The 23,858-nt window shown below is 40.5% G+C and overlaps 1 protein-coding gene across 1 annotated transcript; it reads left to right on the plus strand.

Moving 5' to 3' along the window:
- Positions 1–897: 897 nt before the first annotated feature.
- On the plus strand, positions 898–20,130 carry LOC139470174 (sodium- and chloride-dependent glycine transporter 1-like). Its single transcript, XM_071252476.1, has 13 exons — positions 898–1,012; positions 2,348–2,479; positions 3,158–3,473; positions 4,047–4,179; positions 5,210–5,344; positions 7,879–7,982; positions 11,304–11,428; positions 14,490–14,602; positions 15,579–15,707; positions 16,737–16,836; positions 17,332–17,432; positions 17,970–18,140; positions 20,035–20,130. Exons 1-13 carry the CDS (start codon positions 898–900, stop codon positions 20,128–20,130), a joined length of 1,770 nt encoding a protein of 589 aa, XP_071108577.1.
- The last annotated feature ends 3,728 nt before the right edge of the window (positions 20,131–23,858 follow it).

Raw genomic sequence — 23,858 nt, forward strand, 5'->3', positions numbered from 1 at the left:
ACTGAGACATTGGATTGACTCATTGAGATATTGGATTGATTTCACTGAGATATTGGATTGATCTCACTGAGATATTGGATTGCTCTTACTGAGATATTGGATTGATCTCACTGATATATTGGACTGTCTCACTCAGATGTTGGAATGATTTTACTGAGATACTGGATTGATGTCATTTAGATATTGGATTGACTCACTGAGATATTGGATTGATCTTACTGAGATACTGGATTGATCTCACTGACATATTGGATTGACTCACTGAGATATTGGATTGATCTTACTGAGATACTGGATTGAACTCACTGAGATATTGGATTGACTCATTTAGATATTGGATTGATTTCACTGAGATATTGGATTGATCTCACTGAGATATTGGATTGCTCTTACTGAGATATTGGATTGATCTCACTGAGATATTGGACTGTCTCACTCAGATGTTGGAATGATTTTACTGAGATACTGGATTGATGTCATTTAGATATTGGATTGACTCACTGAGATATTGGATTGATCTTACTGAGATACTGGATTGATCTCACTGACATATTGGATTGACTCACTGAGATATTGGATTGATCTTACTGAGATACTGGATTGAACTCACTGAGATATTGGATTGACTCATTGAGATATTGGATTGATCTTACTGAGATACTGGATTGAACTCACTGAGATATTGGATTGACTCATTGAGATATTGGATTGATGTCACTGAGATATTGGATTGACTCACTGAGATATTGGATTGATCTTACTGAGATATTGGATTGATCTTACTGAGATATTGGATTGATCTTACTGAGATATTGGATTGATCTCATTGAGATATTGGATTGACTCACTGTTGCTTATTCGCTGATAGATAAGTATTATACTGCATGTTTAACAGGGATGGGACACGAGACATGGGGCTCTCACGTGGATTACATCGTCACAATTCTCGGGTACTCTGTGGGAGTTGGAGGCATGTGGAAGTTCCCCTACCTGTGTATGAGAAATGGCGGAGGTATGTACAAACAGAAAGAGTGTTCGTTCTTAACCGTATTTCAGTTTTATCATGGCATGTCAGCTCAACTTGGATGTGAGGTGAAATGGGGTTTAACGTCGCGTCCAAGATTATTGCACTTATATAGCGATGTGCAGATAACAGTAATACCCCACTTAAACACACTGACTCCGAGCCGATCAGTCCTTGTTTTAGCAACTAAATGCCGAACGCAAGGCAGGGTAACAACAAGAACCATCTTTTACGTCTTTTGGTATGACGCGACCATGGATCGAACCCCCAACCTTCCGCTCTCCGGGCGCACGCTCTACCACTAGATCACGGTAGCTCAACTTGGAAGAAAATCCCGAAGTGATGCAGGTTTTTAGACGTTTTCCACTCTGCGAGTAGCGATATAGAGCTCACCTTATCTCACCTAACTGCGGGGGCGGTCGGGTAGCCTAGTGGTTGAAGCGTTCGCTCGTCACGCCGAAGACCCGGGTTCGATTCCCGACATGGGTACAAAGTGTGAAACCCATTTCTGATGTCCCCTGCCGTGATATTGCTGGAATAATGCTAAAAGCGGCATAAAACTATACTCTCACTCACTCATCTAACTGCGAATTATGACTTGGATCACTGTAATGTAACTGTAGTGTGGAAAGACTGTGCTTATCCATAGGGGCGGGGACGGTGGTACAGCCTTGTAGCTAAATCGTTCACTCGTCACGCCGAAGACCCGGGTTCGATTCGCCACATGAGTACAATGTGTGAAGCCCATTTTCCGGTGTCCCCCGCCGTGATATTGCTGGAATATTGCTAAAAGCGGTGTAAAACCATACTCACTCACTCACTCATCTTAGTTCGAAACAAACTTTGTGGATGTTGACATGTTCCAAACGATTAAGTGTTGTTTTGATTGCTTAAGTTCAAATTGGGCAGTCGGGTAGCCAGCCTAGTGGTTAAAGCGTTCGCTCGTCACGTTGAAGACCCGGGTTCGATTCCCGACATGGGTACAATGTGTGAAGCCCATTTCTGGTGTCCCCCGCCGTGATATTGCTGGAATATTGCTAAAAGCGGCGTAAAACCATACTCACTCACTCACTTAAGTTCAAATTTGATTTCTGTAAATATAGTCAACGATAATAATCATTTAATCAAAAGTCTCATACATGATATTACGAATTCACGTTTTATATACACATTCTGCATTTTCAACTCTGGCATTAATTTTGCGTGCGCATGCGTGCAGGTGAACCACGCGAGGGTTACAAAGACAACGGGATCATCATGACATCATCACCATAACATCATATACAACACGTCACGACCAACATAACTCTTATCTATTTGAAGGTGCATTCCTGCTACTGTTCCTGGTGTTCTCTGTTATCGGCGCTATTCCCTGTGTGTTTCTGGAGATGGTGATTGGTCAGTTTTCTCAGAGTGGACCTGTCAAAGTGTGGAACCTATGTCCGCCATTTAGAGGTAGTGTACAATTTACTTGGAAACATGTCCGCCATCTAAAGAGCTGAAGGTAGTATATATGAACAGTTGACTGAAACCCTTGTCGGCCATCTAAAAGACCTGAAGGTAGTATATATGTAAAGTTGACTGAAACCCTTGTCAGCCATCTCAAGACCTGAAGGTAGTATATATGTAAAGTTGACTGAAACCCTTGTCGGCCATCTAAAAGACCTGAAGGTAGTATATATGTAAAGTTGACTGAAACCCTTGTCGGCCATCTCAAGACCTGAAGGTAGTATATATGTGAAGTTGACTGAAACCCTTGTCGGCCATCTCAAGACCTGAAGGTAGTATATATGTAAAGTTGACTGAAACCCTAGTCCGCCATCTAAAGAGTTGAAGGTGGTCTATATGTAAAGTTGACTGAAACCCTAGTCGGCCATCTAAAGAGTTGAAGGTGGTCTATATGTAAAGTTGACTGAAACCCTTGTCGGCCATCTAAAGAGTTGAAGGTGGTATATATGTAAAGTCATCTGGAACCCATGTCCGACATGTATAGGTAGCGTAAAGCAAGTGTACAGTTCAATCGCCGGGAAGAACTACGCATATGATTCCAGAACCGTGCATGTAACCTGTCCAATGTATGTAAGATGCCTTGTAAGGTGTAACCGTTCCATATCACTGTTGTCATTCTTACAGGTATCGGACTTGGGTACGTCTTGATCACCATGTACTTCTCAACCTATTATCCTGCTCTGTTTGCCTGGTTCTTCTACTACCTCTACTACTCGTTCAGCGCCAAGATACCCTGGGCGCACTGTGACAACGTCTGGAACACGCCATCTTGCATATCGCACATCGACGTCGACGGTGTTGCGGATGCTAACGTAACTAACGCCTCGCTGACTGATTCCAATGCTGCAACGGCTATGTATAACAACTCGCTTTTGGCTAATGGGACAGGTAACTGGTCTAGTGTTGTATCCGGGATGACAGCTGCAGAGGAGTTCTGGAGGTAAGTGGATTTAATATTACCAACACGAACAGAATATACGTGAACCTATTTCCAATAAAGCTCACTGAGCATTAGGGGTCACGGGTGGCCCAGTCGTCTAAGGCGCCGCGATTCGCTGTGAGTTGTGAAACCTATGATTGTGGGTTCCAATCCCGGATCGCCCCGATTATGTTTCTAGGTTTGTCAGCACCATGCCCTTGCTCGTTGGTTTCACCGAAGTGGTAAACGTCTGAGGCCTGCATCACTTCGGGCTTTCGTTCCACATTAAGCTTACACGTCGCGATATAACTGAAATACTGTTAAAAGCGGCCTGAAACCCAACTCAGTCACTCACCCATTGAGCATTATAACTATTGGTTCTTACTGATTGCAGGTTCGTTCCAAGTGTACCACCTTTTGCGGAGATGCCCATAGTAATGAAATAGAATTACTGAGCTGTGCAAATTTAAGAGACTTAAACTTTTCCATAATCATCAGAAATGTCAACTTTAAGCAGAATCCATTGTTGGATTTAGACTACATTGTAAACAGGTGTTTTTAAATCACTATCAAAGTCCCGTTTCCTTTCAACAGATTCCGGGTTTTAGAGATATCAGACGGCTTGGAACATCTGGGGGAAGTAAGATGGCCTCTATTTGGCTGCCTGGTCATCGCATATGTGATGGCGTTCTTGTTCATATTTCAAGGCATCAAAGTTTCAGGAAAGGTATTGGCATAACTCTGCAAAAGCATTAATACCAAACCAGAATTGGTCTCCAAACATTATGCAGGTCGTAAGAATTTACCAAATGGATCGGGTGGTTAGGCTCAGTGTCATAGTTAAAATCTTATCATCGTTCCCCAGCGGAGTGGATAACTCTTTATAATTTCAGTTATTATATTGCCTTTAAAACATTTGAATATTTTATAGAAAGGACTCCGTCATATTGATGGAATATTTCTGAATGAAGCACCAAACAATCAAACAAACACATGTATAGTGAAACAGTATCGTTTCTTGTGAACACGTCCGATTACTGAATCTCTCTCTCTCTCCATATATACATAGTTATGGTCCATACATTACAGGGTCGGTGAATAAATGGCACCAGTGAAACCAGTGAGACCGCCTCATCTGTTTCATATTTAGAGCTGTACATAAAGATTCGGAGTGACAAAACACTCTCCACACACTCTGACTGAACAAGACTGTATGACAGGAATGATGACTTTACCACTGCAATAGTCACCTTACTCGTTATGTCGAGAAATATTTCAGCAGACCCTTGGTGGTCACATTCCATAAATGTTGAGGTACAATCGAGCATGCTCTTTTTAACAAGATTTTAAAGAGCGATATATTCGGCACAGAAGTTGTTTGATGAAGGTTACAACATTCAAGACCTCGGTAAAGATTAAAAAATATTTTATAGGAGATATCCGGATGACATTTCTAAATTTGACGCATGACATGAAAATACCACATGGTATGATCCTAAATGTCGATATGGTTGTAATATTGCGTCATGACAAGATTTAACTCACCATATAATATTGATCAGCCACTATTGTCAAACATAAGTTTAACATTGTATTGTAGTTCAGTTTACATAACTGTGATATGTGAACCATCTGTTATATCTGGGTCTAAATAACCCCGCCATGGTACCAAGATGTAACAAACAAAATGAACACACAATCAGCTTCAAGAAGAGTCATGTTCCATACACTCACACCTTGAATTTCCATGGTAACAGGTGGTCTACATCACCGTGGGCATCCCCTACATACTCCTCACAGTCTTCCTCATCCAAGGATGTCTACTTCCGGGATCGGCTGACGGGATTTACTACTTCGTGTATCCAAAGTTCGAAAAGTTGTTGGATCCAAAGGTGAATACGTCACATATACTAAGAGAGTAGGTGTTGCTTTGAGGTTACGGACTTCATGACAGTAGTAGAGCGGCGTGGTAAGTTGACTTATTCTTTTCGTTTCGTTTATTCGTGAGAGATAATAATGCTATTGTTTATACGTCAGTTTCAACTATCACAGGCCGAATTTGTATACAGGACCGAGGTATATTGAGGGAGGACTATTCATGCTAGGACACTACGTTATCCAGATATTCCGAAACTTCTTTCAATAAATCAATGATTATCGTGACAACGTACAATGTAAAACATTGAAGAGTGTACCAGCATATAATGTAAAATATTGAAGAATGTAACAGCATATAATGTAAAACATTGAAGAATGTAACAGCATATAATGTAAAACATACTATAATTAAAAGTGTAAGAGCATATGATGTAAAACAATGATAATTGTAGCAGCATATAATGTAAAACAATGATAATTGTAGCAGCATATAATTAAAACAATGAAGAATGTAAGAGCATATAATGTAAAACATTGAAAAATGTAACAGCATATAATGTAAAACATTGACGACTGTAACATCATATAATGTAAAACAATGAAGAGTGTAGCAGCATATACGTAAAACAATGAAAAGGTAAAGTGTAGCAGCATAGAATGTAAAACAATGATCACTGTACCAGCAAATAATGTAGTACATCCCCTGTTACACAAATGGTAAGTGAATGTGCAAGTTTGGTCATATGGCTGTTGGATTAAGAAAGGAGGATATACCAACGTGGTGCTCTCATACCAAGTAGAGTAAATCGGGTCGAATCTGGGACTCGAACCAAGGAGAAAAAGCTCTGCACTGCAAATTTGACAACCCAAATCAATGACCCTCCCGTGTCTGTCACATCCATCTGTTCATCGTAACATTTCACAGAGCTAGCGTTCACAAATCAGGGCATCGAGCACTCCCTCCCCCTATATACAGACACACTTCCCATCCTTAACACTGGAAATGAAAGAATAAGTGGTCTTGCTTATCCGCCGAAACAGATTCCAATGGGCGTAAAAATTAAAAGAGTGATATTAATGTTATGAATTGATGACTAACAATCAGTTGTTACCGAAAGGGCTAACACGCTTTGTAAGAAGCTTTGGAATATTGGCCGATGCAGTGTATGTTACCGTGGAATATATCCTGGCACATATGTTGTGTGGTGAGAAGGTGTGTACATCCTCGATATGAACGCCAGTAACAGACAATAACGTTACTGGTGAATCTACAGTAGGTTATCGAGTGCCCCTAACCTGTTTTGCGCCATCGCTGACCTTTAGTTGGAAAGCGAGATGGACGTTGATCTTGAAAATATGAATGGTAGGCAGCGTCAGCATCTGAATTGATCTTGCATGTGTACTTCTTCTTACACCGGGATGTCAGTCGACACTAAAACAGATTAAGTAGTAATCAGATTCTTCATTGTCAACTTCCTGTATGAGAGAAATACTTTAAGGCATATAGCAGCATCTCATTGAGGAACACAAATAGTTTTATACCCCGGTGGGATTCGATGCTGCAACCTCTTATATTGTTGTCCGTCACGCTACCACCTGTGCTGTGGGTGAGTGAGTGCGTATGACGATCATAGGTTTCTGGCGTTCCCAAGAGCACACTGCACAGCGAATCGCGGCGCCTTAGACGACTGGGCCACCTGTGCCCCCTGTCAAATTATGAACCACAAGAGTCATTTTGTGATGACTTGGCAGTCAAATACAAACTCTCACTTTCACAGTATAGAAATAGCAATAAAGTTATAGTTCCTTACTGTAATCAGTTCCTTCCCTCGCAGACAAAGATTCCTGTTATATAACTTTCTTTTCATTCGACTTTGATTGGAAAACAACCCTTTCATATTGAAAGTTGTGAACAAACGGATGAATATGTGTGTCTAACTCTATTCACATACCTTAATTACTCATCTTAGGAATTTGTCATGTGAACGCATAAAAAAAATCATATACCAGGTATATTTTCATATGGAAAATAACTTTCTTGAGTAACTGCTGTGCACGTGAACGAGGTATTAGTCATTAAAAATATACCGATCTATGATAAGCCATCTACTAGTTTAATTAGTAAAAAAGTCTAACATGTTAGTGTCTGAGTGACGGTGAACTTCACTACGTTAGTAAACCTAACTAACTCTTTCTTTCAGTGTACGCAGCTTTAACTAGAGAACTGAAAGCATTTCCATATATTAATACCTGTTGGGTTAAAGGAAAACACACAGCGATCAGGGTATTATTAATACAACTAAGAAATAACTAAGTTAGTCTGTATGTGAACATATGGCATGAACGCCATTGCCATATGTTCACATACTGACTAACTTAGTTATGTGGATGTAGGAGTTATAATGTAAAACCATGGCAATTTCTTTAGAATACATGACGTTGGTAAAACAAAGAAAAATTCACAGTGACAAATTAAACATAATTTACCACCGCGGTGTCACCTGGTCCTGGTTGTTTCTCCAATGTACAGCAAACCGTTCCATTTTAGATCTGGATCGAGGCATGCAACTATGCTCTCTACTCGCTGGGTATCGCCTGGGGTTGTCTCATCACAATGGCCTCCCACAACAAATTCAACAACAATTGCTTCAGGTAGATATTTCGTTCATAATGCCCCACGTATCCTGTATAACCTAAGCTGTTGATATTCTATACAAACATATTGAACCATGCGCTATAAAAACTCATTCAGGGCATACTGTAAAGCGTATACTAAAGGAAAAAAAATAACTGTGCTTCATACAAAGTAGTGCAAATGTTATGTTATTGAAAATACCAACATAATATTTGGACATTCTTCTGATCAATGTTTTATCATAACACATCCGTTGACAAACCCCATACCTGGTAACAGGAGACAGAGCGACAAGACCTGAAAGAGGGATGGTGTAACAACTCAATTAACAATGTCAATATCGGGTGTGGCCACCATTTGCGTTGATTCAGGCGAGACAGCGGCGGCGTATTGAAGAGAAGGCACAAAATGATTGGAGACAGCCTGGGGGATGTTGTTCCAAAAGTCAACCAAAGATTGGCCAAACTGACGTAACGTTATCGGCAGGTTTTCATCCTGTCGTAGGCGTCCTCCCATTGCATCCCAGATGTGGTTTGAGGGAGGAAGGTCCGGAGAAACAGTCGGCCATGGCAGTACATCAATGATATGCTGCCTCAAAAAGTATGAAAGAACACGCGCAACAATTCGGCGGGCATTTTCCTGCTGCAATGTGACGTTACGTTTCTGTATGTGCACAAAGAGTAGAACAAGATCTCGAACAATGCCGTCTCGGCGGCGTACGCAATTAACCTTGCTATAAACAATGATGGGTTGTGTTACCCCAATGAGTTGTGGTGCCACCCCATATCATTACACTTCCACCCCAAAACTGACGACGTCGCTAAAACGTTCTCCTAGACGCCTGTATACCCTTGCAGAGCTGTCCACAAGAAACCGCGACTCATCTGTGAACTTTTAGGTGAGGTGAAATGGGGTTTAACGTCGCGTCCAAGATTATTGCACTTATATTGCGACGTGCATGTACGTGTGTGTGTTTGTGTGGCTGCTTGTACTAGTCCGGACTGATGCCGATTTATAGTGCTAGCCCACTGAGATACCATGCCGCAGTTTAACTTGAATACCCCACTCAGACACAGCATACTGCCTCCGAGCAGACCAGTCCTTGTTTTAGACCCTTAATGCCGAGCGCCAGACAGGGTAACAACAAGTACCATATTTTAACGTCTTTTGGTATGACGCGGTCGGGGTTCGAACCCCGGACCTTCCGCTCTCCGGGCGGACGCTCTACCACTAAACCACGGAGTCGGACTTCTGTGAACAGTAAACTATCCCAGTCTTGACTTCTATATATCCTCAAATGATGTCTACACCAAGCTTGGCGTGCCTGACGGTGAAATGGAAGCAAAACTGGGCGTATCGCTGAACGGTTCTGCCATTGATTGCTCTCAACCCACGAATTGTCCGAGATGTTAATGTGGCAGTGAAGTATCGATTCCGAAGATGTACCAACCGAATAGGTTTGTCTTGTTGGCGTCACGGCACACGTGGATGGCCGGCCCCTGGCTAGTAATGAGTGGTTGCCTGCTGTAGATAACGTCTCCAACGCGATAATATTGTGTCTCGCATGAACATTAAAATGTCTGGCAACTTCGTTTTGCGCCATTTCTGTTTGCAGCATATAAGCGTTATTTATAGTCGGACCAAAGTTTCTTAATGATCTCCTTAAAGCTAGACAAACACGCAAACATCCAATTTGGTCGCCGTGCATTAAAGGGCAAATTGTAAATCACAACCTTAAAATCACAGAGAATGTCCTAAAAAATATGTGAAGAACGACGCATGTTTAACAACGTAAAATTCAATTTCAAAATAAATTTATTTTTATTAAATTCTATATGAAGCACAGTAGCTTTTGTGTGTATATATATTGAACTTTAATTTATGGTACAAATCCTTCTTAATGGAATTGGATTTAATTCTCGATTAGTATGGATTAACACCATTATTGACAGACAGACAGTCGTTCTTTGTAGACAGATGTTCTGAATAACATAACGTGCCCTTGATCACGATTTGATACCAACGAAACCCCTGAATATTTTTTCATAGCCGTTAAACAAAAGAAAATTAATCCTATTGTTCGTTTATATTGTTCTACATTGTGACAACCATCACATTAATGTGTGCAGTCCTTTACTGTTTAAATCCATTTAACGAATTACTGTAACAGTTCATGAACATGTCATAAACACTGCAGGTGATGATTGTGTAATTATCTGTATTATCGAATATTCACTATTTGACTTTCATACGATTTTGTGAGAAAATTAGTCCCAATGCATGTTTTATGTTAAATTAGACTCTCGTCTCTCTGATTCTATGGTTGTAAAGTTGAGATATAAATATTTCATTGTTTCACTGTATATGGATCGGAAATGCTGTACGCATTTTTCATTTCATAGACTCTTTTGTATTACCTTGAACTTTCGTAGACATGTGTGTGCTTTTCCCAGATGACCCCGAGTCCAAAAGGTTTCAACAAGTTGGGCGAGAGGAACACTCTTTAGCTTGAACCTGTGAACCTCAGGATTTTATTGGCCGACATGATTGTGACGTCACGGATCAGAGGCAAACACTAACCAATCATGTTCTTCTTGAATGTACGGCGTTCGAACGGGGCTAAGCTCTCTGTTGTTGTTTTTTATTATGAAGATTTGTAGTCAGAATGTCACAATGGTGATTGTTATTGATTTTCCTTTTCAATCTTAGCAACTTTTTTCAGCCCAGCGACCTTGGTTACTGAGGTATAATATTAGCTTAAGACATACTCGTATCTTGATGAAAGCTGCAAATGGAAATATGCTCGATTGTACAATTGAAACAATTGTTGGTAATGAATTTCATATTTCGTTGTGTGAGAACATCTTTAATCATCTTGTTAACAGCAAGACCTTCTAGTACTTTATAACATATGATTTATTTCACCGAAATGCTTAAAAACGAAAACATCCATGTTTGATGCGACCGAAAATGGGCCTTAGCTTTAAGCTTCCCTACTTGCATGTCACAGAATAAATTTGATTAATTGTTTGATAACATTCGACTTCGCAGTCATCATAATTCAAATGATACCAAGAGGCGTATCTTAACTTGCTGTTTTCAAATGTGTATTTTTTTACTTCAAAGTATATTGTGAAATAAGGATATGTATTCTGAAGTATAATAGTATTGTGATTAAAGCGCCCGTTTTGGGAATGATAAAATACGTTGTAGCATAAGTATAAGGTATGTAACGTAATTTTGGAACACTTTATCCAAGAATAATAGAAATAATCTTCAGGCATCTTGTTTACATTTGCCACTGCAAGACTGTAAGAATATTCTTTGTTTCTTTGTAGGGATGTTTTAATTATTGTGGCTGCCGACGTCGCTACCGCTGTCTTTGTCGGGTTTGCATTTTTCGCCATCATGGGCCATGTCGCCTACTTGCGTGGAGTGACTGTGGAAGCGTTCCAGTCATCGGGTATGTATGCGTAACATTAGTTAACAGGTCAAATAGACATCTTCCTCCCACTGAATTTCCCACTTGAACTAGAAATGAACGAGGCCTGTGAACCGCCTCATCTGTTTCAGATTTTGGTCTGTGCATAAAGATTCAGAGTGACAAAACACTCTCCACAAGACTGCATGACAAGAGGAATGACCTTAACGTTCCATTTGTCATCTTTCTCTTTATGTCGAGCAATATTTCAACACCTTGTATCATTATGGTCTTATACCTATAATACAATGAATTATATCCAAAACCTCTTACTAAGTTAAAAGATATGCTTAGGACCTTGAATTGATTGAAAGATTTGGTACTGCCAACTCACGGAAAATAAACGGGAATGGTACTGCCAACCCGTGGATGATAAACGGGAATGGTACTGCCAACCCGTGGATGATAAACGGGAATGGTACTGCCAACTCGAGGATGATAAACAGGAATGGTACTGACACCTCGTAGAAGATAAACGGGAATTGTACTGCCAATCATGGATGATAAACGGCGTGGTACTGACACCTCGTAGAAGATAAACGGGAATGGTACTGCCAACTCATGGATCATAAACGGGAACTGTACTGCCAATCATGGATCATAAACAGGAATGGTACTGACACTTCGTAGAAGATAAACGGGAATGGTCCTGCCAACTCGAGGATGATAAACGGCAAAGGCACTGCCAACTCATGGAGGATAAACGGGAATTGTACTGCTAATCATGAATGATAAACGGGAATGGTACTGCCAAGTCATGGAGGATAAACGGGAATTGTACTGCCAATCATGGATGATAAACAGGAATGGTACTGTCAATCATGGATGATAATCAGTCTCAAACATGTGCCGAATGACTGCAGAGTGATGTAAATGGTTTATGGAAGCTAAATTACTGGTAAGCCAGGATACGTTGAACTGTGACCTGACCATTAACCCCGTATGACTATGTATGAAGTCCGCCCACTGGCGCGTACCTTTGTGAAGAAAGGGGTAGCGGGTGGTCCGTGAGAAGATGTACGAAGGACATCTGCGTGTCCTGTCTCGGCTAGCAACGAATTCTAGAGGAGAGTTCAATATCACATAACAGTACCTGCTGATGTGAGGTACCCCATGACTATAAAAACGGTGACAGCATACCTGCATAGATAACAACAATTGAGAAGTATGGTGACAATGAACGGAATTCATTTGCTGTAAGACTTGAGCACTTATTTTACCCCAGAGAGCAATACCGAATAGTGTCATCACCAAATGATTGTCAAGGTTGATACATTAACGTTGAGATACTTGACTCAATGATATACTCCTCCATTAATCAAAATTGTTTATGGGGTTTTAGCATACTGTAAACGTAATGTTGCTGTAGATATATGTTGAGATAACTGGGCAATCTCAGCATTAGTCTTCACATTCTGATATTCTCATTCTCACATTTGTACATTCTTTCTCCATGTAACTTATAGGATTAAAGGCCAATTCTCGACGCTGAGAATACATGACTTAACCTTGCTAACCCAGCTTTGACATGTTTTTTTGTTTGTAATTAACTTCTGTCAAACGATTTATCGCACCGACCTCTGAATAGTCTTATGAGCAACACGTGTGTCTAAAGCAGTGCAATCAAATTCTTCGTCATGACCTGCATGAGCACAACATGAGCACACTCTCTCTACCTGTTACAAACCAAATGTGTTTGCCCAAATTCTGTGCACAGCCAACTTGTCTTAAAAGCGTTTTGTAAGCTGGCTCAATTGATCCTGGATCACCAGTAAGACTTCACCAATGTTGTAGTGAATATTTTATGTCCGTATCAATTACTTTTGTCAGTTTGTCATAAATTGAATCAAAAGTCCTACACATGCCAACCATTACTGGTTTTTTAAACCAAACGCTTTACATTTGAAAAGGCTTTGGATGTTCAAATAAAAGTGACGCGTCGCGATGGATGGAGCTCCAAGAATATCACTGGAAATGAAGGAAACGTTGACTGTCGGAAAGCTCAAGTCTTCCGCCTTGCAAATTGTCTTACAGTCTTGTCGATAGTAAACATCACATTAAATTGAAAAGGTGCAAAAAATGTTTACTCACCTGAAGTGGTGTATAAGATTACGTGTCGATTCCCAAATTGAAACAATATGTTAAACCAAGCACAACAATTATAATTGCAGTACACAATGGAGTGGTAGTACTCTATTCAAAGGCAGTATTAAATGTGAGAACAGTGGAAATGAGACTGTAAATCCGGGGTGGTAAGTAATATTTACACAAAAGTTGGTCTCACATAGTCTAACTTACTTCATTACTTTCCACAAAGTGCTCGGCAAGTCGTGTGTCATTAGACCATCACATAATATTCCACATATTTTTTATAACGCTTGACTTCCATCCATGCTATTCCGGAGGTTTACAGATATTCAAACATCTAAATATAAAAACTCATCACAGCTTTCATTTAATAGTACTTCCATCCTCACATCCAATCATTGTCCAAACATTGCAATGAACTTCTACTGAATCTCAACAAAAACAATGTAATACTGTTACAATCATTGTTCAACAACAAATTATACTGCCATGTAACATATAGTTATAACCGACCTCTCCTCAGTGCATGCCCCAACAATTTAAGGCGGCTTCATATTGGCAACAAACAGTTTTGCCAACGTGTGTTTCACACAACAAAGCATTTGTGGTTGTTGCTTAGATCCTCTTCACTTCTCGCAAATGCCGACGCCATTTTTGCAAATACCTAAGTAAAACTCGTGTGATATCTACGCAGTCTAAAAATACTAACATGTTGTCCAAATTACGGGTATGAATAGAGGTCGATTCAATTTCTCGTCAACTGTTTTTTAAACTTCACAAATTAGTTTGCAAGCTGTTTTTGCACTTTTCACACACAGATACTGTTTATCAACACGAGTTTCTTGCTTGTAACAACATTGGAAATATGAGTATATCGTTTACTTATTCTCAAATAAACTTCATTTAAAGCATCTAGCAAACACTGACTGCGTCACATGTTGTGTTACTTTTCCAGGATTCAACCTTGGATTCATTGTGTATCCTGAAGCTGTGGCTTCACTTCCGGTGCCTCAATTGTGGTCGGCCTTGACCTTCATCACGCTGCTCCTCCTCGGAATAGACTCGCTGGTAATGGCTTTGTATCATACACTACAGTTATGTTAGATAGTGGGGATGATGTAAGTAAGAAAATAGTATGACAACTGCGCTATGGCTTTGGAGAAGAAACTAATGGTTGATAGTGTTAGAGTAAGAACATGTTATACCTTTACAAGGACAGCCTCCGTGTTCTGAGAGCAAAGGTGGGTGGTTCGATCTCATGCGTCATGCCAAAAGACGCTCGGAAAGGGGATAAAACAAGGACTGGTCGGCTCGGAGTCAGTATTCTGTGTCTGCGTGGAGGATGGCATGGTAGCTCAGTTGGATACCACTTTACAACCAACCAACCAATACCTCCACAAATATATGCTATCTGTCGAGATACCCCGAGATGGTAACTTGAGTCCACACTCGGTATTGTTTTTTATCAACTCATTAACGAGAGTGCGGAGTAATGAGAGTGGGCACAATTCATTATATTCATGAATAGTAATGATAATGATTGTAACAATGTTGTGATGACGTCACTTCAGCATGAGATGTGCCCAAATCTTGCGACATTATATAATCCCAGTTCTAGGACCGTTGTGCAGCTACACATATATAGTATTCCCATCTCCTGGAGCTATACATGTTTAGAGAGGAGGGCAATCATGTTAGTTAAAATACCTTCTCATTTTCCGGTCTACCCATTTTTTGCTGGGTAACGATTCGCCATTATATATAAATCGAACACGTTCATTGCAAAAAGCCAGAGCCCCGTTCCACAAAGAGATATTAGCGCTATGACAATCGTAGGTCCCATACTTTTACATAGACTTACGACAGTCCTAGCGCTGACATCACTTTCTGTGATGCTTTCTAACGGCTGATTTAACTGTCATAATTTCAAATAAGTTTACCGTATTGAAAGGGCAACAACTGCTTTGAGCAAGTGAACCCAGGTTGTCGTTTATACAAATATGATCCACTTTTCTCCGACCGACCACTTCTCATCTTTGTACAGATACCATGCTTTGAGATCTCAATAACAGCATTAACAGATCAGTTCCCGAGACTAGCCCGGCGACGCTGGTTGCCGTACATCATGGTGCTGCTGCCGTCCTTGTTCATGGGTCTTCTATACATGTCTCGGGTAAATATCCAATTTTATTAGATGCTAGGTTGCCATGATACAAGTGTCTCTACGGTAAAGTACATAAACGAGATGAACACCCAAGGAGCCAAGTGGATGTTGTATAACTATACGACAGCATGATTTGGCAGGGGTTTATTCTGTAAATTGTGTTATCTTTTTACCCGGACATCCTTAATCCGGGACCGACTCCGTGGTCTTGTGGTAGATTCCGCCTGGAGAGCATCTTCGGAATCGATACTTCACTGCCATATTAACATCTCGGACAATTCGTGGGTTGAGAGCAATCAATGGCAGAACCGTTCAGCGATACGCCCAGTTTTGCTTCCAATTCACCGTCAGGCACGCCAAGCTTGGTGTAGACATCATTTGAGGATATATAGAAGTCAAGACTGGGATAGTTTACTGTTCACAGAAGTCCGACTCCGTGGTTTAGTGGTAGAGAGTCCGCCCGGAGAGCGGAAGGTCCGGGGTTCGATCCCCGGTCGCGTCATACCAAAAGACGTCAAAAGATGGTAGTTGTTGTTAACCTGTCTGGCGCTCGGCATTAAGGGGCTAAAACAAGGACTGGTCGGCTTGGAGTCGGTATACTGTGTGTGAGTGTCTGTGGGTATTCATGTTAAACTCATGTTAAAACTGTGGCATGGTATCTCAGTGGGCTAGCACTATAAATCGGATTCAGTCCGGACTAGTGCAAACAGCCACACACACACACACACACACACACACACATGCATGCACGTAGCTATAAAAGTGCAATAATCTTGGACGCGACGTCAAACTCAATTTCACCTCACCTCACCTCCTTAATCCGGATTCTTCGCAAGATTATTTCTATTTCTTATAGAACATCTATTAAAATACAGATGGACATAATTAACGGATCATTCGTTTCCTGGAAAATAGTTTACTACCCGAGCTTTAACTGGATGTAAAAACAATCAATAATTGCTATACAACAGTAGTTGGCTATTGATAAGGCGACATTCTGTTCTTATATTTTTCCAAAATTCGGAGCTTATGTTACAGGGCGGTATATACATGCTTACCCTCGTCGACTGGTATGCCTTCTTCCCTTCCATGGCGGTCTTCGCTATGATGGAATGCTTCGTGGTCACCTGGTGCTATGGTACGAATCTTTGAATTGTCATTTTTTGTTTCTCTCTTTGTTTGCTGTTAACTCCGCACTCAGCAATATCCCGGCTACGAGTCAATACGAACCAGGAATGTACATTATGATCAACGCACCACACAGCGTGTACGATGACATGTAATTTACGAACATAACCTTTAATGACAAGCATAGCTTGACTGGGACTAATTTTACCCAGATTTCCGTCATTGTCTCGACGTCTAGGTGAAATAACACGAATTTGTTTCTCGTTACAACAATACATTAAAGTCTGAATATATCTCACATGTCCATAATGGTTTCCGCAAATGTTTTGTATTCATGATACATCCATCGTTGTGTAAACTTATAGATAATAACAGTTTACTAATATATAGTAGTATAAGTAACATATTTCATACGGGGTGATTCTGGGCGTCGATCCCTGTCATCGATGCAGTGCTTAAGGGACGCAATTCAGAACACTGTCAGTTGTTTGGTTAAATATTCTAGGCACAAACAGACTGGAGAAGGACATCAAGATGATGTGGGGGAAGACGGTTCCCAAGGCGATGATCATCAGTCTCAAGTACATCTGCCCAATTCTTTTTCTGGTAGGTCAGGGTAGCTTGAACAGCTCTGAACAGTATCTCAGTATCTCGGTATACCTCAGCGTATCAGATAATTGTGAAATGCAGCTCTTGTACGATTAGCATTGCGAACCCTGAGATGGTGCTGACAGACCAAGGATAAAACTCATGAACGATCTGTTCATGTTGGTCACTCTGCACAACTAATTATCACAGACCAATACCATCAATACGCAGATTAGTACGCATTCAAATTGTACCGAATGAAAGTTGTTGTTTAACGCCGCATCCAGCAATATTACAGCTTCATGACGGCGGTCTGTAAATTATCTGGACCAGACAACCAAATGACGGACCATCAATCCACGCAATTAGGATACCATGACACGCATCAACCAAGTCAGTGAGCCTGACCACCTGATCCTGTCAGTCGCCACTTGGATGTACATCAAGTATAGTCGCCACTTACGACAAGTATGGGTTGCTGAAGATGAGGTCGCCTTAAAAGTGCTTAAATATATTTCAATATCAATATTTGATCATCAAGCGTTGCGTCGTCAGGTGATCTTCAGCTACTCCCTCTACTCCTACCGACCACCTAAGTACGGGGACTACGTCTTCCCTGCCTGGGCCACGGGACTCGGGTGGACGATATCCTTTTCTTCACTTGTACCCCTGCCGGTCATCTTCTTCTGGACAGTGTACAGAACAGAGGGGAAGACACTCAAAGAGGTAATGGCAGTAGTGATTCCTGTAAAATCCTGCATCATCCGGTTCCAAATCAAATATCACCCACGGATAGGTGTCTAATCTAAATAAATGACGCACGATCACATATCCAGAAGTTACCAGAGAGAGAGAGAGAGAGAGAGAGAGAGAGAGAGAGAGAGAGAGAGAGAGAGAGAGAGAGAGAGAGAGAATACAGAAAACAGTGAACTGTTTATTCAAATGTCAATGATGCACAAAAATAAGTGTCAGAAAACAACCACATTTGGCACAAAGTATTGTTTGAGTGTCAGTCATGTTATTGCAATGTCATATCGAGGGTCTGATCACGTGATCCTCACAGATGGAGGCTGAAAGTCAGTACCTGGTGTGTCCACCTTGTGCGTTGATAACGGCCCGGCATCTTCTGTACATTGAGTGGCACAAACGGTTTACAGACGTCATTGGAATCTGCGCCCAGACCCTGAGGAAAGCTGCACTGAGTTCTGCTGCATTTCTTGGACGCGGTTGGATCTGGTTTAGTCTTCTTTGGATGTCATCCCACAAGTGTTCAATTGGGTTTAAGTCCGGGCTGAGTGAAGGCCATGGTATTTCTCTGATGTTATGCTGTTGGAGGAAGGTCCTGGTGGCTATGGCAGTGTGTGGACGGGCGTTGTCATACTGGAAGGTGTGGTTTCGGAGTCTTGCAAAATGAGGTACAACGTTGGGTCGGAGAACCTGGTCGGTGTAACGGGCGGCTGTGACTCCATGTCCTCTGCCTGGGCCAATATTCTGGAAGACAACAGGTCCAAGTTTCTGATTGATGCCGATTGTTCTGATAATGCTTGGTCCTCCTCACGTGTCTCTTTCAACCACACACTGTTCTGTAAACGTTCACCTCTCCTTCGCCAGCCGATTTCGAACAGTGTTAGCACTGATGGGTCGCTGATGGTTGCCAATGGTCTGACGAGCTATCTGTGTCGCTGTGGTGAATCTGTCCTGCAGATGTTGCCGCAGGATGAAGCGATCTTGTCTTGGTGTTGTGACTCGGCGACGACCACTGCGTGGACGGTCATTAGTGCTGTTGGTGGTGTTGTAACGTATTCGAAGTCTTTCAATGGTTCGTACACTGCAGTTAAAAGCATTGGCAATGATTTGGGTACGTTGTCCAGCATTTAATCGTCCTATTGCTTGTTCACGTTGTTGGGAGGATAGTCGTGGCATGGCCGCTGTCTTCACAAAGCAACTGAATTCTCAGTAGGTGTCAGGTGGTTCTTATACAGAACCCTGGCACATGTTTCACGTGCATTTCAATTTTCCTGTGCATCACTTGTAACTTGCTCCCACAGGCATCTCACAGTTCCCAAGGTTCACAACTGTTACACCGAACGCAACCGGTATTAACAGTTGAATGTCATAAACTGGCTTTTTTTTTAAGTCTAAAAAACATATTCATGAAGAAAAATTACAATTATGTCCTAAGAATCCAAAAATACGACGTTTCTTTATCTGTTCAGTATATATGGACTTCAGCTGGTAGAAATATTGAAGCAAAGCGTAATTACGTAAACCTTTACGATAATGTCTGATAAAATGAACGAGAAAGAAGCAATACAGGTTCACTTATTAGTGAGTGAGTGAGTGAGTATTGTTTTACTCCGCATTTAGCAATATTAAAGCAATATCACGGCAGGGAACACAAATGGGTTTCATGCACTGTACCAATGTGGGGAATCGAACCCGGGTCTTCGGCGTGACGAGCGAACGCTCAAACCACTAGGCTATCCCACCGTCCCTATTCACTTACCAAGAACGAGGTACAGATCAGCTGCAAGAAAAAGATGCTTCAGTAACTATTGTTGTCTGTAGTAGTTTGCATTTTGTTTATTTTATATGTTTTTTTTTATCTATTTGTATTTAGAAAGTCATGAAGGCCCTGGAACCAAACAAGCATTGGGGCCCATCAACGTTCGAGAAGGAAAATTGCAATGGCGAAGCTACAGAAACAATGATGTAATTCAACCAATTTTAGTCATTGCATATTGGTATCTGTAATAAATTTAGTGCTACCAAGGATAAATACATTTGCAGTTACTTTTGGAATATTATTGGTGTTTCTGTTATATTCACTATCATAGAGCAAGTTTTACGCCGCTTTAAGCATCATTCAAGGACTGTAGTAAGTCTATGTAAAAGGGACATCAGAAATGGGCAGTGTACCTACGTTGAAAACGAACCTAGGTCTTCTGCGTGACGAGCGAACGCTTAAACCACTAAGCTGAATCACGTAATTTCTAAACATAAATTACTCTCTGTCCAAACCTTAAACCAGTATATATTGGAGAACCATTCCAGTCCAGATCGATATTACATAATGTTTCTCCCAGATTATCATCTCAGCTGTAAGTATTTTTTTTACACCAAGTTGATTGTTATAGGGGACTAACATCACTACAGCACAAGATCTGAAACACTGTTTAAGTGAACTACACAACAGTGTGAATTTGCTGATTGATTATTGTATATGAAAATGTGTATATAGTTTGATTTAAACAAAACTCATGGTCAAATTATTTTCATACAAGAGACATATTATATGATTGTGAAAATAAAGGATTTATATTGATAAGTTTGACGTTGATATGTTTCTTGGAGGGAATGGAAGACGTCAAGTTCCCCAATATCTGTTGCTGTTCGTCATGGAACAGGTGGTCAGACTCGGTGACCTTTGATCGACGCGTCCTCGTAGCCAAAACCCAGTTACGTACAGGCTGCCGTTACATAGTTGAATATTGCTGAGTGTTGCGTTAACCACCAAACCAACCGTCTTCCGTGTTTCTTCAGACATTTTGCGGTCGTCTGAACTCATGCATCGGACATTAGTCGCCATTTAATCTTGACCAGGACACACGAACCAATATATCCATGTGGTTTCCCAAACAGATAGTGATGTTTTTAAACCGGAAGTCCTCAATCCAGTAACCGACATCAGGAGCGTCGATCAACGCAATTGGAATAGATGACATTCAATCATCCAAGTCTCCGAGCATGGCCACCCGATCCATCTAGTGGTCTCTTACGACATGCATATGTTGCTGAGGACCTATATCCTTACCCGGACTCCCAACGTGTGTTTTCGTATGAACACCTTTTTTCTAATTTTAACCAACACATTGAATTTTTCAAACCATCTTTGAAACATGAGATATGTACTTCATGGAACAACGATCCACGAGCAACAACCACCCACCCTAAGTGTCCTTATTGTGTTACATAATTCCAAACAAAAAAGTAAGAAAGAAATATTTGTATATGTAAATTCCAAATCCCCCAAAACATTCAATAAACTAATTATATATATCGTACACATACACGAAAATGATCTTATAAGACTCGAAAATTATCATATAAGACAAGACTCGGAGCGAAGTGAGCTTTAAAGGAAACACTGTTAAGGCCCTATGATATATACAGTACCAATGATATATCCACGTGTTAAGGACAGTGATTTATCCACGTGTTAAGGACCAATGATATACCCAGGTGTTTAGGACCAATGATACATCCACGTGTTAAGGACCAATGATATATCCACGTGTTAAGGACCAATGATACATCTACGTGTTAAGGACCAATGATATACCCACGTGTTAAGGACCAATGATACATCCACGTGTTAAGGACGAATGATATACCCACGTGTTAAGGACGAATGATATATCCACGTGTTAAGGACCAATGATACATCCACGTGTCAAGGACCAATGATATACCCACGTGTCAAGGACCAATGATATACCCACGTGTTAAGGACCAATGATACATCCACGTATTAAGGTCCAAGGATATACCTACGTGTTAAGGACCAATGATATACCCACGTGTTAAGGACCAATGATATACCCACGTGTCAAGGACCAATGATACATCCACGTGTTAAGGACGAATGATATACCCACTTGTTAAGGACGAATGATATACCCCCGTATTAAGGACCAATGATATACCCACAAGGTAAGGACAAAGGATATATCCGCGTGTTAAGGACCACAGATATATATTATGATTTTTTTCCTGGCAATTAGTTACAGGCCTCTTATATATAACTGTAAATAACTGTTTAATGAGAGCAAGGTCAGAGGTTAAACAACAATAATCGGTGATAGTTGGCATGTGTGCAATAACTCCCCAAAACATTAAGTGATTCTGACTAAATTCTGAACATTCAGGGGGTCATATGGCACTGACGAAGATTGGACTCGTTTCCATATTCTATACTGTGATGGGACATTTTGTATTTCTCCACGCCTGTTTGAGCAGATCTACTGCCTTCAGGCGGATGATTTAGGATGCTCTTATTGCAGACTGGATCGTACAATTACATCTGCATTTGGTAGAGATTTCTTATGATTATGGAAATAGTCTTCGTCGCTTTTATTCATAGGGCAAAATCTGTAACTGTCCATGGAAAGACAAGATGGCATGCCAGATGCTGGTGTTGCACTGATTGATAATAGAAATGAAATGTTAAACCTTGTGTAGTTTATCAAAGCCACGTCACGTGGTCTGTCTGCTATATTAGTTTCATCTTATTCTTATCTTTGAATATTTTTTACTAGGACTTCGGGTTGGAATAAATATCTAGAATCTACATTTGTTAAAGCTAAGAAAGTGTTGATGTCAAAGCAACAAAGTTTGTTAGAATATGATAATCTGCCCTGTAATTAATACTTTAAAATGTTTGATACAAAGATAATGCCAATTTTACTTTAAGGATCAGAAATATGGGCTTGTGGTCAATATGAGTGTATAGAAAAAGTTCATGTTTATGCATGTAACCGCATGCAAATATTCAATTAAGAAACAAATATATTCCACTCATGTCAATTTCAAATATTACAATATTACAAAATATCGCATTGTACATACATCGTGCATTGTTAGTTAGAAGAAACACCCATACCTTGTAAATACGTTGAACTATGGGCCCATGGCCTCTCGGTTTTTGCTGAATATACAATTTGACTAGGCAAGGATGTAGATTAAATCTAACATTTTTCTTGACGAAATTCCATGCTTGAATATTTTAGATAGGAAATAGCGACACCATTTCATGTATTCTCATCTCCAACTTAAAAGAAGAATGAATGTGTTCTTTCGTTCAATGTTTTTTTCCAAAGAAAAGCAGATTTATTGACACTGTCTTCTGAGAGACAATGATTAAAACATCACAAGGGAATGCAGCACACATTTGCATACATTTTGGATGCCTTTCCCCGGAAACTCTTGATTCAACTTACATTGCTACACTTCATGATCACGAAAACAAATTTTTAAAGAGATTGTGATAAATTATTTTTCTGCTTAGAAATATACAGGGGGAAAAAAGTAAGTATATACAGGTGTATTATGGTGGCTAAAAATTAAACAAACATGAAATAATTCTTCCATTGGGATGTATTTGATTTGGGTATCATAGTTGAAGTGTTTTGACGTTTGTATATTGTTAGGCCAAGTTTCAAGTGTATATACACCGCCTCAAAATACTTACAAGAATATCTATATATTCTGAAAACAACGATGACTGGTTACATTATTAATTGTTTGTTTACTTGATTATTATTTCTCAATGTGGTGAGAGGTAAACAGGTTGTCTGAGGTTGGGGTAGTTCAGTGGTCTAAAGTGTGCGGGTAGATCAGTGGGCTAGGGAGTACGGGTAGATCAGTTGGCTAAGGTACGGGAAG

The sequence above is a fragment of the Haliotis cracherodii genome, unplaced genomic scaffold, assembly GCF_022045235.1.
Source record: "Haliotis cracherodii isolate W230 unplaced genomic scaffold, xgHalCrac1.p SCAF_20, whole genome shotgun sequence".
Classification (NCBI taxonomy): domain Eukaryota; kingdom Metazoa; phylum Mollusca; class Gastropoda; order Lepetellida; family Haliotidae; genus Haliotis; species Haliotis cracherodii.

Bases quoted from the DNA above. Each gene is read 5' to 3' on its own strand.
- LOC139470174 (XM_071252476.1), top strand. From the start codon at position 898: ATGGGACACGAGACATGGGGCTCTCACGTGGATTACATCGTCACAATT. The intron at 2,480-3,157 runs GTAGTGTACAAT...TCATTCTTACAG, and splicing joins CCTATGTCCGCCATTTAGAG to GTATCGGACTTGGGTACGTC. The intron at 4,180-5,209 runs GTATTGGCATAA...CCATGGTAACAG, and splicing joins GCATCAAAGTTTCAGGAAAG to GTGGTCTACATCACCGTGGG.